This window comes from Tiliqua scincoides, chromosome 1 (assembly GCF_035046505.1).
Source record: "Tiliqua scincoides isolate rTilSci1 chromosome 1, rTilSci1.hap2, whole genome shotgun sequence".
Lineage (NCBI taxonomy): Eukaryota > Metazoa > Chordata > Lepidosauria > Squamata > Scincidae > Tiliqua > Tiliqua scincoides.
Window position 1 is genome coordinate 12,576,528 of NC_089821.1, and position 12,725 is coordinate 12,589,252.

The following is a 12,725-nucleotide window of genomic DNA, read 5'->3' on the forward strand; positions in this document are numbered from 1 at the left end:
AACCCAAAGTGAAACACAGAAAGAGTATGCTATGAATCTCCTTTGATGAGCAAGCACAACACTGAATTGTTGACCCCCCCCCCCAAGACTGCTAAGGGAAAGCCCCAAGTAACTACTGTGGGGTTCCCAGTGGTGACATTCCTTGAAGACCTCCATCACACCAGCACCCTAAGGCCAGAAACAACTGCAGTTGGGGGGGAGGGTTAGTACTTACCTAGCAGAGAGCCTATAAAGATGACAATTTGCACAGTGGTGGTGAAGTGTCTATAGGTTTGTTCTTCCCGGTACCCCACATCTTCCAAAGTCCCAAACCTGGAGGAGCTTCGGTTGATACCCACAACATATGAACCAGATGTGTTCAAAGTGACAGCAGGATAGGACCCACGCTCACTTTCGTTGGCTGAGCCCCAGCTGGCATTATAACCCATGACGAGGAGCCGGTTTCCCCCCTTTTTTCCTCTTCCCCACAATCACCCCATGAGATGCCAGCACTTGTCACTGAACAGCACAAATGGGCAGAGATAATGGCTCTTGTAAAGGCAGCTGTGGCAGCTCATGGTGATGTCTCCACTGGACTTTGGGTTCCTGCTGCAAAAGTCTGTGGAACTCCTTGCCACAGGATGTGGTGATGGCACCTGGCTTTGATACCTTTAAAAGGGGATTAGACACATTTCTGGAGGAAAATTCCATCACAGGTTACAAGCCATGGTGGGTTTGGCCTGATCCAGCAGGGCTCCTCTTATTCTCGGATCTCCACAGACTATTGTCCTGGTCCAACCATAATCAGCAAAGGATTTTGCTGCATTAGATGCGAGGCTGGCATTCAGGGGTGTGACACCTTGAGACAAAGTGGCAGAGAGTCTGTGATTAGTCTGGGGAACTCCTTGCCACAGAATATGACGATGGCATCTAAAATCCAATTCTAGACTACAGAACTCCTTGCCACATGACGCAGGTCTCTTGTGTTCCCTCTGAGGCACCCAGGTGACCACTGTGGGATGCAGGAGGCTGGACTGGATGGGCCCCGCTTTCACCTAATCCTGCAGCAGGGCTCCTCTTAAAATGCCTTTCCTTAGTCAACGGATCTCTTCTTTGTCCAGAGGTGCTGCAAGTATGCCGAGCTGTCCAGCACCCTATGCCTCACCTTCTGCTTGCAGTAGCAGTAGTTTCAGAGATGCAGCAGTTGCTGCATAGTTACAGCTGGTTCTTCAACCCAGCATGGGATTAGCCTGTGGAATCCCTTGCCACAGGATGTGGTGATGGCATCAAGGATCTGGAACTCCTCGCCACAGGACACAGGTCTTTTGTGGTCTTGTGTGCCCATCTGGTAGGGATGCAGGAGGCTGGACTAGATGGGACCCCTTTGGTCTGAGCCAGTAGGACACTTCTTAAAAACACCCTTCCTTAGTCAATGGATGTCTTCTCTGTCTGGAGGTGGTGCAAGTATGCTGAGCTGTCTGCTTCATCTTCTGCTTGCAGTAGTAGCAGTTTTAGGGACACTGCACCAGGCACATAGTCACAGCCGGTTCTTTAACTCAGTGCGAGATTAGTCTGTGGAACTCCTTGCCACAGAATGGCACCCAGAGCGCAATTCACAATTCTAAGCTGTGGAACTCCTTGCCACAGGATGCAGGTGTCTTGTGCCTCCTGAGTCACCTGGAGGACCACTGCGGGATGCAGGAGGGGCCCTGGCACCCAACCCGGCAAGGAGGCGCTTCTCAGGCTGGGCAGGTCTCAGCCACCGACGGAGCCGCCCGCAGGGAGAGGGGAGAGCCGGCGAAGGGACCTCGCCCTCCGGGGCCGCCCCATCTTCCTCCCCGCTCCCTGCCTCAGGAGCGCGGCCGGCCGGCTCGCCTGAGGAGAAGCAGCTCGCTAAGGAGCGGCGTGCCAGGGCGTCTCAGGGCTGCGCTGTTCCCTCACAGTCCGGCGGGAGAAGCGGCGCCTTCCCCCGCTCATGCGGGTCCCCACACGGTGCCGACTCTCTCCTGTTCGCCACACGGCTCGCTCCCGTTTTCATAGCCGGAGCCTGAAGGGGGGGGGGGAGGCAGAGCACGTGACCCTCGGCGGAGGCGGGGGTCTGTTTGGGGGGCGGCCATCTTGCCGGTGGAGCTGCCCCTCCTCTTCTGAGGGAAGAAGAAGGGGGCGGGGGAGGGGAACACCGCTGGCTCCAGGCTGCACTGTCCTGGGAGCAAGACCTGTTGACTATAATGGGCTCACTTCTGAGTAGACAGGCCTAGGAGTGGGCTCTGAGGCTGCCGTCCTCTCCACACTTTCCTGGGAGTAAGACCCATTGACTATAATGGAACTTCCTTCTGAGTAGACAGGGATAGAAGTGGACTCTGAGACCCGCCAAGTGACACCCAGGGCCCAGTCCTCTCCAACCTTCCAGCCCTGGTGCAGCCTTGCCAATGGAGTGTGCGCTCTGCCTCCTGTGCTGGGAGGGCAGTCCTGGAGACCTCTTTGTTCTCCAGTCTCAGGCTGCCTTGCAGCTGCACTGGAGCTGGAAAGTTGGATAGGATTGGCCCCAAGAGACACTCAAGAGCGAAGTGCAGCCTTGAGGGGCAAGAAAAACCACTCACTTCCCAGCACAAAGGGAAGTCATGGCTTGGCAGCAGCATGAGAGTTGAGAAAGATGGGATGACAGAGGTCCCTTCGCAGGCTCTCCTCTCGACAACCACCTTGAAGGTGGCTCCATAGGAGTCTGAGAACTGCAAGCGTGACCTGCTTAAGAACATAAGAAGATCCCTACTGCAGGATCAGGCCAAAAGGGGCCCATCCAGTCCAGCCTTTTGCATCTCACAGTGGCCCTCCAGGTGCCTCAGGGAGCACCCAAGGCAACAGGAGACCTGCATCCTGGTGCCCTCCCTTGCATCTGGCATTCTGAGGTAGCCTATTTCTAGAACCAGGAGGTTGTACGTGTACATCATGGCTTGTAACCTGTGATGGACTTTGCCTCCAAAAATCTGTCCAATCCCTTTTTAAAGGCATCAAGGCCAGGTCCCATCCCCACATCCTGTGGTAAGGAGTTCCACAGACTTCCAGAGCAGGAACGCAAATCCAGTGGAGACATCACCATAAGGTTCCTCAGCTGCCGTTACAAGATCCACTTTATCTGGCCATGTGCACTGTTCAGTGACAAGTGCTGCTGGCGCATCACAGGTGATCAAGGGGGAAGTAGAAGGAAGGATGGAAACAGCATCTCATCATGGGTTACCACCTGGGCCTCACCAATTAAAGCAAGCATGGGCCCTATCCGGCTGTCACTTTGAATGCACCCAGTTCACACATTGTAGGTACTGACTAAAGCTCCTCCAGGTTCAGGATTCTGGAAGATACAGAACACCGGGAAGAACAAATCTATAGACATTTCACCACCACTGTGCAAACTGTCATCTTTATAGGCCCTCTGCTAGGTAAGTACTAAACCCCAGCCCTAGCGGTTTTTTCTGGCCTTAGGGCACTGGTGTGACCAAGGTCTTCAGGGAATGCCTCCACTGGGAATTCCACCATAGTTACTTGGGGCTTTCCCCTAGCAGACTTGGGGGGACAATGGTTCAGTGTTATGATTGCTTAGTGTGATATGTTAAGGGGAATTCATAGCATACTTTTTCAGGCTGCACTACTGTGTGATGCACCATATTTATTGTGTATTGCCTTTTTGTGGCTGCTGACACTGCCTTGTAAGTGCACCTGTTGTTCACCTTCCTCCGCAACATGCTCAATGGAAGCAATTTGCTTCCCTCTTAGATTTTTTAAAGGGAAAAGGCATCTTATTATAGAGCAGTTTTGAACAACACAATATACCGGTAATCAAACACATACTTTGGTTTTTTAATTCTGCACTTTGGGGGTGTGCAAAATATCTTACGATTCTTGTTTCAGCACAAACACAATGCATTGTAGTTTTGGATTGTTTGCATTTATTGTTTCTCTGGAGGTTAGAAAATCTTTTATATGTTATAAATTTATAAATTATATGCAATAAATTACCTTTTAATTGTTAAGCAGTGTTAAGACCAAAGACTGCACATTGGAGCCTCTGCACAGTGGAGCTGCTTAAATTGCATCAAAGGCAACAAGACTGAAGTACCTGAACTGAGTGCAGGATTAGAGTTTAACAACAGCCCCAACCTTATCCCCATTTCATTAAAAGTAAGCCCCACTATACTCAATGAGACTCAATTCCAGCTAAGTATACACAGCATTAGGAACCAAATATTTTTGGGTCCCTATGCCCTGGCAGTGATTTTCAACCAGTGTGCCGCGAATGGTCTGCAGATGTTCATAGGAGTTGCATAGGACTTTTTTGCCCTAAAGTCATGCACATTGGGGCAAAAAATCAAAACTTTAGATATAGGCTGATGGGTTCTGAGCTGTCTGTGACAGATCAGATCTTGGGGTGGTGGTGGACAGGTCGATGAAAGTGTCGACCCAATGTGCGGCGGCAGTGAAGAAGGCCAGTTCTATGCTTGGGATCATTAGGAAGGGTATTGAGAACAAAACGGCTAGTATTATAATGCCGTTGTACAAATCTATGGTAAGGCCACACCTGGAGTGTAGTGTCCAGTTCTGGTCGCCGCATCTCAAAAAAGACATAGTGGAAATGGAAAAGGTGCAAAAGAGAGTGACTAAGATGATTACGGGGCTGGGGCACCTTCCTTATGAGGAAAGGCTACGGCGTTTGGGCCTCTTCAGCCTAGAAAAGAGACGCCTGAGGGGGGACATGGTTGAGACATACAAAATTAGGCAGGGGATGGACAGAGTGGTTAGGGAGATGCTCTTTACACTCTCACATAATACCAGAACCAGGGGACATCCACTAAAATTGAGTGTTGGGCGGGTTAGGACAGACAAAAGAAAATATTTCTTTACTCAGCGTGTGGTTGGTCTGTGGAACTCCTTGCCACAGGATGTGGTGCTGGCGTCTAGCCTGGACGCCTTTAAAAGGGGATTGGACAAGTTTCTGGAGGAAAAATCCATTATGGGGTCCAAGCCATGATGTGTATGCGCAACCTCCTGATTTTAGAAATGGGTTATGTCAGAATGCCAGATGCAAGGGAGGACACCAGGATGAGGTCTCTTGTTGTCTGGTGTGCTCCCTGGGGCATTTGGTGGGCCGCTGTGAGATACAGGAAGCTGGACTAGATGGGCCTATGGCCTGATCCAGTGGGGCTGTTCTTATGTTTTTATGAGTTTGGGGGAAGATCATTTATGAGTGGAGCCATTGGGGGATGTGAGCCCCCAACCAGCAGCATGACGTGCCTTGTCAATTGTCAAACAAACTACTGGTGTGCCTTGACAATTTTAGCACCTTGTCAATGTGCCATGAGATGAAAAAGGTTGAAAATCCCTGATATAGGATGTGGCCTTGAAGCATAATGTGCCCATAAAAGCACATTGAAAGGATAACAGCAAGACATTCCCAAACATTTTATTTCTCTTCAGTCACTTATTCCATTGCAAATGCAGTATAGAATATGACCTTAAAGCACAAAATAGTGTAAGAAATGTACAGTGCAGACACTCCCTGCCAGACACTCTCTGGCTGTACAGGCTACTGGAGATAGATTGCCTCTTCTTTGCATTATGAGCCTCTCTGTTGTGTAAACCAGGGGTGCCCAAACCCTTGGGGAGCCCCCAGTCTCCAATGAGCTTCTGGCCCTCTGGAGACTTGCTGGAGCCTGGGCTGGCCCAAAACAACTGCTTTCAGCATGAGGATGTCTGACCTCTCACCTGAGCTGTGGGACAAGGGCTCCCTCCACTACTTGCTGTTTCACATCTGTGATGCAGCAGTGGCAGCAAAGGAAAGGCTGGCCTTGCTTTGTGCAAGGCCTTTAATAAGCCTTGAACTACTGCAAGACCTTCGTTCATTCATATAAGTTCCATCTCTAATAAATTCATTTATGTAAATTTATTCAAATTTTAAATGTAAATTAATTCTTTTTTCAGGGGAGGCGAGGCCATACAGTGTCAGAGAGATAATGGGGCCATCATGTCAAAATGTTTGGATACCCCTGGTGTAAACAGACACTTGCTGCTGGCTATGGGAGTCCTGACAGCCTGTTGTGCTTTGACTTAGTATATGCTGTCCATAAGGTTGTTAATCCTTGCAAGCTTGTACAAGATTTATTCAGGAGAAGGGGCAGTACTCCTCCCCCCTCCCCATCTCATGGCTGTCCAGCTGTTCAGACAAAGTTAGTATTTCTTTAATAGCTATAGGCCACTAGGTGATTCTGTCTTCAGTCACCAGTCTTCTTATTTGTGCCTCCAGGCTTGAGGGGGTGCAAAGCACTAAGTTTTTCAGGGAGCCTCAGCACAGTGTGCAAGGGGCCACTCCCCTTTGGAGCAGGGTGGGCAGCAAAACTGAGGTGTACACCTGGCTCTGAAGGAGAGGAGCAGGTGAGGGTCCCTGCAAAACTTAGTGCTTTGCAGCCCCTCTAACTATGCCACTGCATGCTGCAGAATTTCTCCCTGCTTGCTGCACTACTCTTCAAAGCATCAAAGTGTGCTGGCTTCTCCCTTCTTTTATTGGGGGCAGGGTGACCAGATGACTTCTTTTTTTAGCCTCCAGTCCTAGAAAATAACTTAAATGCCCTTCTTTTCCCTGTGAGTGGCTCCTGTAGCAGAGTCTCCTTGTAATTAATAAATTATATGTAATAAATTATATACAATATAGATTTAAATTTAATGATAATATAGTGTTTAAATGTCCCCAAAATGTAGGAAATCCAAGAAAAATGTAGGGCATGACAAAATAAAAGCTAAAAAACACTAGTATATTGATTTCATGTGGTTAATTTAAACACTATTATTACTTATCATTAAATTTTAAACTATATTACATATAATTTATTAATTACAAGAAGGCTCTGAGCTGCCTCCTCACAAGGAGGACATTTAAGTTCTTTTCCAGGATAGGAGGCTAAAAAAGAGGATACGTCCTGGAAAAAGAGGACATCCGGTAGCCCTGGGGAGGAGCAGGTCTTGCAAAGCGGGAAGGGTCAATGAGGAGCCTTGGGAAACTAAGTTGACCTACAAAACTTATTGCTTTGCCCCCCCAGCTACGCCACTGCCTCCAGGTTCCTTCTCCTCGTGCAGTCGCAAGGGGCAGCAGAAGCAGCAGCGACATTAGTGGGGCTTGCAAGCCGGGCGGAAGAGCTGCTTGGTTCCGCCCTCCGCTGCGCAACGGTGCCTGGCTGGCAGGCAGGGGCCTGTCCCCGCGGCGCTTGCTCCTCTCGTTCTCCTGGGCTCCGGTTCCCCGGAGCTGGCATGGCCTTGGCGAGCGGTGCAGGGCACCCGCGGGCGGAGCAGGTCCCGGAGCAGCCCGAGAGCCACCAGCTCCGACAGGAGAACGAGCTGCAAGTGCTGGAATCCATCTATGGGAGGGACTTCCAAGACCTGAGCAGAAACCGGCGGGGCTGGAAGGTAACTGCGGAGAGGCTCGCCTGGCCTTCCGACTGGTGCTGAGCTTGTGCATGCACCTTGTGAGCTGGAAGTGGAAAGGAGCTCCCTGCGGATGCGGCTGGGGGGCAAAGAGCTTCCTTCAGGCTGAATTAGAGCCCAACCCTAGGCATGTCTGCTCAGAAGTAAGTCCGTTTGGGTTCAATGGGGCTTACTCCCAGGAAAGTGTGCATAGCATTGCAGCCTTAGAGCCCAATCCTATGCATATCTACTCAGAAGTAAGTCCCATTGGGCTCAGTAGGGCTTATTCAGAGGAAAAGTGTGCAGAGCATTGCAGCCTCAGGGGGCTTGTTTGACTTGCGTCAGCCCTGCCTGCCTCTTCTCATGTGCAAAGTTTGCTTAATGGATGAGTTAAGATGCATCACTATAACCACCTAGGGCAGCGATTCTCAAACTGTGGGTCTGCCACCCGCCAGTGGATCGGGACCCAATTTTGGTGGTTTGTGCAACTGACAGCACAGATTGGGCTGTGTGCAAAGAAGCTGCTGCTGGGTGGGGGGAAGCACTGCTGCCCAATCACCATTATAGCTCAGGCAGCTGACAAGATGCTAAAATTGTCAAGACACACCGTCCATTTTTTTGACCATTGACAAGGCACACCATGCTGCTGGTAGGGGCTCAAATCCCCTAGTTGCCCTACTAATGAATGACACTCCCCAAACTCCTGCGATACACCTGCAGCCCATCCACCGTACACCAGTGTGCCACGGTGGTTGAAAATGGCTGCTCTAGGGTCTCTAAAATGTTTGGGAAGCACTGACCTAGGGAGTTTTTAGTCACCACCAGGATGTTTAAAGCAGGTTAATTTGTTAAATACAAACAGTGTGAGGTTCAGCAGCTGGAGATTTTGCAGTGGCTTAGCTAAAGGGTGTGCAAAGCGCTGAGCTTTTGCAGGGAGTCTCAGTGCAGCCTGCAAGCAGTCCCTCCCCTTCAGAGCCATTCCACTTGGTGAGAGCAATATGGCGGCAAATGCCAGAGAAGACCTGGAGAAAAGGTGAATGCCTCTGTTTTGCCCCCATCACAGGGACTGGCTCTGAAGGGGATGTTTGCATGCTGCACTGAGACTTCCTGTAAAAATGTAGTGCTTTGCACCCCCTCTATCTACTCCACTGGGCCATTGGTTTCTCTTGCACAGGGTCAGGCTCTTTCCCCTGCCCCCTTTCTCTCTGTAGAGTGCAGGTTGGAGTGCCATCCCCTGTGGGTCTCAAAGCAGCTGCAGGGAGGAAGTTGTTGCCACCCATGAGCTCCCCTGCAAGCTAGGCAGCCAGGTGTTGCTTCGTTGGAGGGGGTCTCCTGCCTATGAGGTTCAAGAGAGACTGCCAGACTCCTCCACCAGGTTTCCTCAACCATGGAGAAAGATCTGCCCTCTTATCATCATGGGCTCTCTCTTTATCCTAGGTCTGAGCCTCACCAGGCCCCATAATCTTCCCCACCCTCTCCCATCTTGTTGTTTCCACCACCACCCTGCTGCCTTCTCCTGGCACACCTTGCTCATGGCCTCCATGAGGGGTATGGTGGCCTCCAAGGTCTTCATTATAGCTGTCTTCAAACCAGGCTGATGCGGTGTAAGTGCATTTGGAGGTGCTTCCACAGGCCTGTCAGCATTTGCCACAGGTAGCTGTCCATAAAGCTGGGCACATCTTGCCCCAACAACAGGGGGCATGGGAGGCTCTTCCCCCAGATTGTATGTGCAACCTCCTGTTTTTAGAAATGGGCTATGTCAGAATGCCAGTGCAAGGGAGTGCACCAGGATGCAGGTCTCTTGTTATCTGGTGTGCTCCCTGGGGCATTTGGTGGACCACTGTTAGATACAGGGATATCTGTACAGGGAGATAGTGGGACACTATGAGATACAGGAAGCTGGATTCTGATCCAGCAGAGCTGTTCTTATGTTCAGATCAACCTGATATTGGAGACACCCACTGCCACTAGCAGCCAGGTGTGCCTATGGAGATGTTCCACCACTACATGTCTCTTGGTTGGGAATACCACAGAGAGTAGATGAGACATGATCATAGACATGTTGCCAAAGTTCAGAAGAGCTGTGAAATATCCGTCCCCTTCCTTATGAATTAGCTTATCTGCTGAGGGCGCCCTGGTGCATGTGCCACACACCTGGCGGAAGACAGGTTAGCAGTGCTTCTCCATGGTAGCATCATTTTTTATGAAATTCCCTCCCAGTAGAACTAAGATGTGCTACCCTCCCTTTGGTCTTCTAATGAAGCCTTAAAATATTTTTTTTTTGGGGGGGGGGGGGGTCATGCTTTCCGCTATTGAATACGTTTCATGTTAGGATTCTTTGTCTCTGCTGGTTCTATTTTATACTTTTGTTCCTGGTAATTTTAGCTGCTGTATTTTATTTTGTATTTAATTGTAAATTGGTTTTTTAAAACTTTTTTATTGTAAACATTTTGAGTGAACTATGTTCTAGGGGGAGAAGTGGGATATAAATCCTTTAAATAAATAATCCCAGGACATGGTCTGAGAACACATGATACAGCTGTCTTGCTAAAGATAAGTAGGTTTAGGTCTAGTCAGTGCCTGTTTTGGTAATTGTCTCTAAGCAGTGTCTTTAAGCCTCTGGTGAAAGAAAAACAGGAGAAAATTGATGTAAGTTTTTTCCGACACCCTTAGTTCATATTTAAGGTTGAGTATCTGGTCAAGTAGTAGCAGAAACAATCAAATGTGGTGTGTATTTATTGTGTAAGCTTAGTGTTATGCATAATGGCCATACCGGAGCACCTGTTGCATATTGGAGTATCTATTTTACATTAAATTAAAGGACATATTAAGAAAATGTGGCTGTTATATTCCAGTATGCTTTAAAAAATATTAAAAAATAATGAAATCATTAGCAACGCAGATTTATGTTAATGATGTGTAGTCTGGGATGGATAAAAAAAAATTACACATAACTGATAATGGTACATTAGCTGTATTTCTTCCTGGAGAAAGATAATCTCCAGGATTATAAACATATCCATGCTTGACATGTTGAATGTGGGGCTGACTTTGAAGTGTGTCAAGAGAAATCTACCTGCAATACCCTAGAATCATCATTGTTAGAACCGTTAGAAATGATTGCAAAGGTCATTTTAACCAAACCTGCCCATTGTTCTCAACATCCAGCATGTCTGGTTTTATCACCTTTCCTTCTTGAGTTGCTCAGACCTCAGTATATGATAATTACCAGCATCATTTGCTTTCTCTCAAAGTGAGCAAGTGAGATAATTAGCAAAGGGAATTCTCTGCTTTTACCGACTGCTGCTGCTGAACTGAGAAGCATCTTATGTACACTGAAAAATGAATACCAGTAATTTCTCTTGCTTGCTAATTAAGCTTAATTAGCAGGGCCTTTATTCATACTGTTTTCTCCAGAGACTATGCAGAGTGCCAACCCCAAGACATCTGTGTGGGATCCCTTGATACAATTCTCCTTGTGCTGTTCATTGTAAGCCTGTAACCTTACACTGCTGTAATTAAGGGCCCACTGTGCCACCAGAATGTGTGTTTTGTGTGTTCAGTGGTTGCAGAACATAACTCAACATTTTACACAGCCAGGTCGCTGCATCAGCGAGCTTTAGAAAAGCCCTGGCACCAGTAAGTTGGCATGAGAGGGGAGGGGGAAGTGTCAAGGCCGGGAATGGGGAGGTAGCAGCAGCAGCAGCTCTAACAGTATCCTGTCTCCCTTCCTGGCCTCAATCCACCGGCCCAGGTCTGCACCAGCAGAATTGTGGGCACAGGTTCAAGTAGACCCGGTGGGAGGGTGAAAATGTTCCCTTACCTCAAGGAGTCCTTTGCAGCTCAAAACTCTCCTCAGGATGCAGTGCGAGCCATGTTGGCGTGGCTGCATTCACACTGAGGGAGTTGTGCTGGATCAGGCTGTCCAAAAGTTTTTTACTTTGATTTTGCGTTCAGTCACCCTTCCACCATCCCCCCACCACGTGTGGCTGCATGCTATAGCATAGTGGGGGATAGGATTAGGCCAGTGGTTCCCAAACCTTTTTGACTGCTGGCTCCCTTGACTAATTGGGCTATTGGCTGCAGTTCCCCATTTGGGCTAAAATTTTATGCATTGTATAGCGCAGAAGGTTTTTCATGAAGAATCTTCTTCTCCCCTTGCTGGTTTCCGTGGTTCCCTGGAGAGCCGTGGCTCACAGTTTGGGAACCACTGTATTAGGCTGTTAATGACAGGCATGATTATGCTAGATAACTATAATTTGCCTTGGCGTGAGTTTAGAATCTATCTGTCCCTATAAGATATGACTTGATCAAGAAACCAGTTAAGATAGGGCAGTTGCAGCATTTTGACCTTCTGTAAAAGCTCTTACACCAGTGTGATGTTGTGAGTTTGTTTCCATGATTTTGCACCACAACAGCAACCAAAAAACATGGTGCAGCTGCAAGGTGCCAAAAAAGGCAGAAGGCACAAGTGAGTGGTGGAGCTGCACTAAATATAAATTTATTTATGTCAGTGGTGGTGAAGACTCTTGTTTCCCTCCCTTGTAACATTGTGGCTGCCAAACATGACTTCTAGCTGCAAACTATGAGTATGTTGGCTCCCTGACTTATGAACGGGTGCATCATTGCTTTCATGCAGGAGCAGTATGTCCTTTGTGGTGCTTTTGTGCAGGTGCAATAGTCCTGGGCCAGCAAGAGCCAGCTGTTTCAACCTACATACATTTCAGCTTCCAAACAGACCTCCAGAACTGGTACATATGTTGGGTACATGCAGTGCAATCCTAACTTGCCCTGGAACAGGCAGGCCAGGGGGCCCGCGCTGTATCCAGCGCAATATTGGGCCCAGAAGTGGCTCAGCTGGAGGCAAGGGGAAACTCTTCCCCTTACTCCCAGGTAAGCCACCACAGCCCCAATGGGTCTTTTTGAACTTGGGTCACCTCCGGACGTGGCATAGGTCTGAAGAGAACAGAGCAGCTTCAAGCCACTCCGTGCTGCTTGTGGAACAGGGTTGGGATCCAGCATAACAGCTGGGTTCCAACCCTGCCTCCACTCCCCACCTGCCCACCCCCAGGACTGCCTTCTGCCTGCCCTCCCCCCAATCTGGAACACCTCTCTCCCGCCTCCTCCCCATCCTCCCCCAGACCCCTGCATTAGCCGATCTCAGCTGACACAACCCTCCCTCCCCAAGTCAGCGCAGAGGCTGGATACAAACTCTGTGTGTTGGCACGCATCACTGCACTGGCCCATTCGGCTCCCAAGGAGGCGCAAATGTGCTTTATGGCACGTTTGTGACCCTCCTGGGC

At 49.1% G+C, this 12,725-nt stretch overlaps 2 protein-coding genes across 5 annotated transcripts in view; one reads left to right on the forward strand and one right to left on the reverse strand.

Annotated features, from left to right (window-relative positions):
* The window catches only part of GPR176 (G protein-coupled receptor 176), a 53,483-nt gene extending 51,468 nt beyond the window's left edge, over positions 1-2,015 (reverse strand). The window contains exon 1 of the mRNA XM_066640295.1: positions 215-2,015. Coding sequence (XP_066496392.1) covers positions 215-428 — 214 coding nt within the window. The 5' untranslated portion in view covers positions 429-2,015. The remainder of the gene's footprint in view (positions 1-214) is intronic.
* Positions 2,016-7,205: 5,190 nt separating this feature from the next.
* The window catches only part of EIF2AK4 (eukaryotic translation initiation factor 2 alpha kinase 4), a 62,439-nt gene continuing 56,919 nt past the window's right edge, over positions 7,206-12,725 (forward strand). For 3 of the 4 annotated variants that reach the window (XM_066630650.1, XM_066630657.1, XM_066630664.1), the window contains exon 1: positions 7,206-7,425. In XM_066630650.1, coding sequence (XP_066486747.1) covers positions 7,270-7,425 — 156 coding nt within the window. In that variant the 5' untranslated portion in view covers positions 7,206-7,269. The remainder of the gene's footprint in view (positions 7,426-12,725) is intronic. The other variant, XM_066630672.1, reaches the window with a different exon arrangement.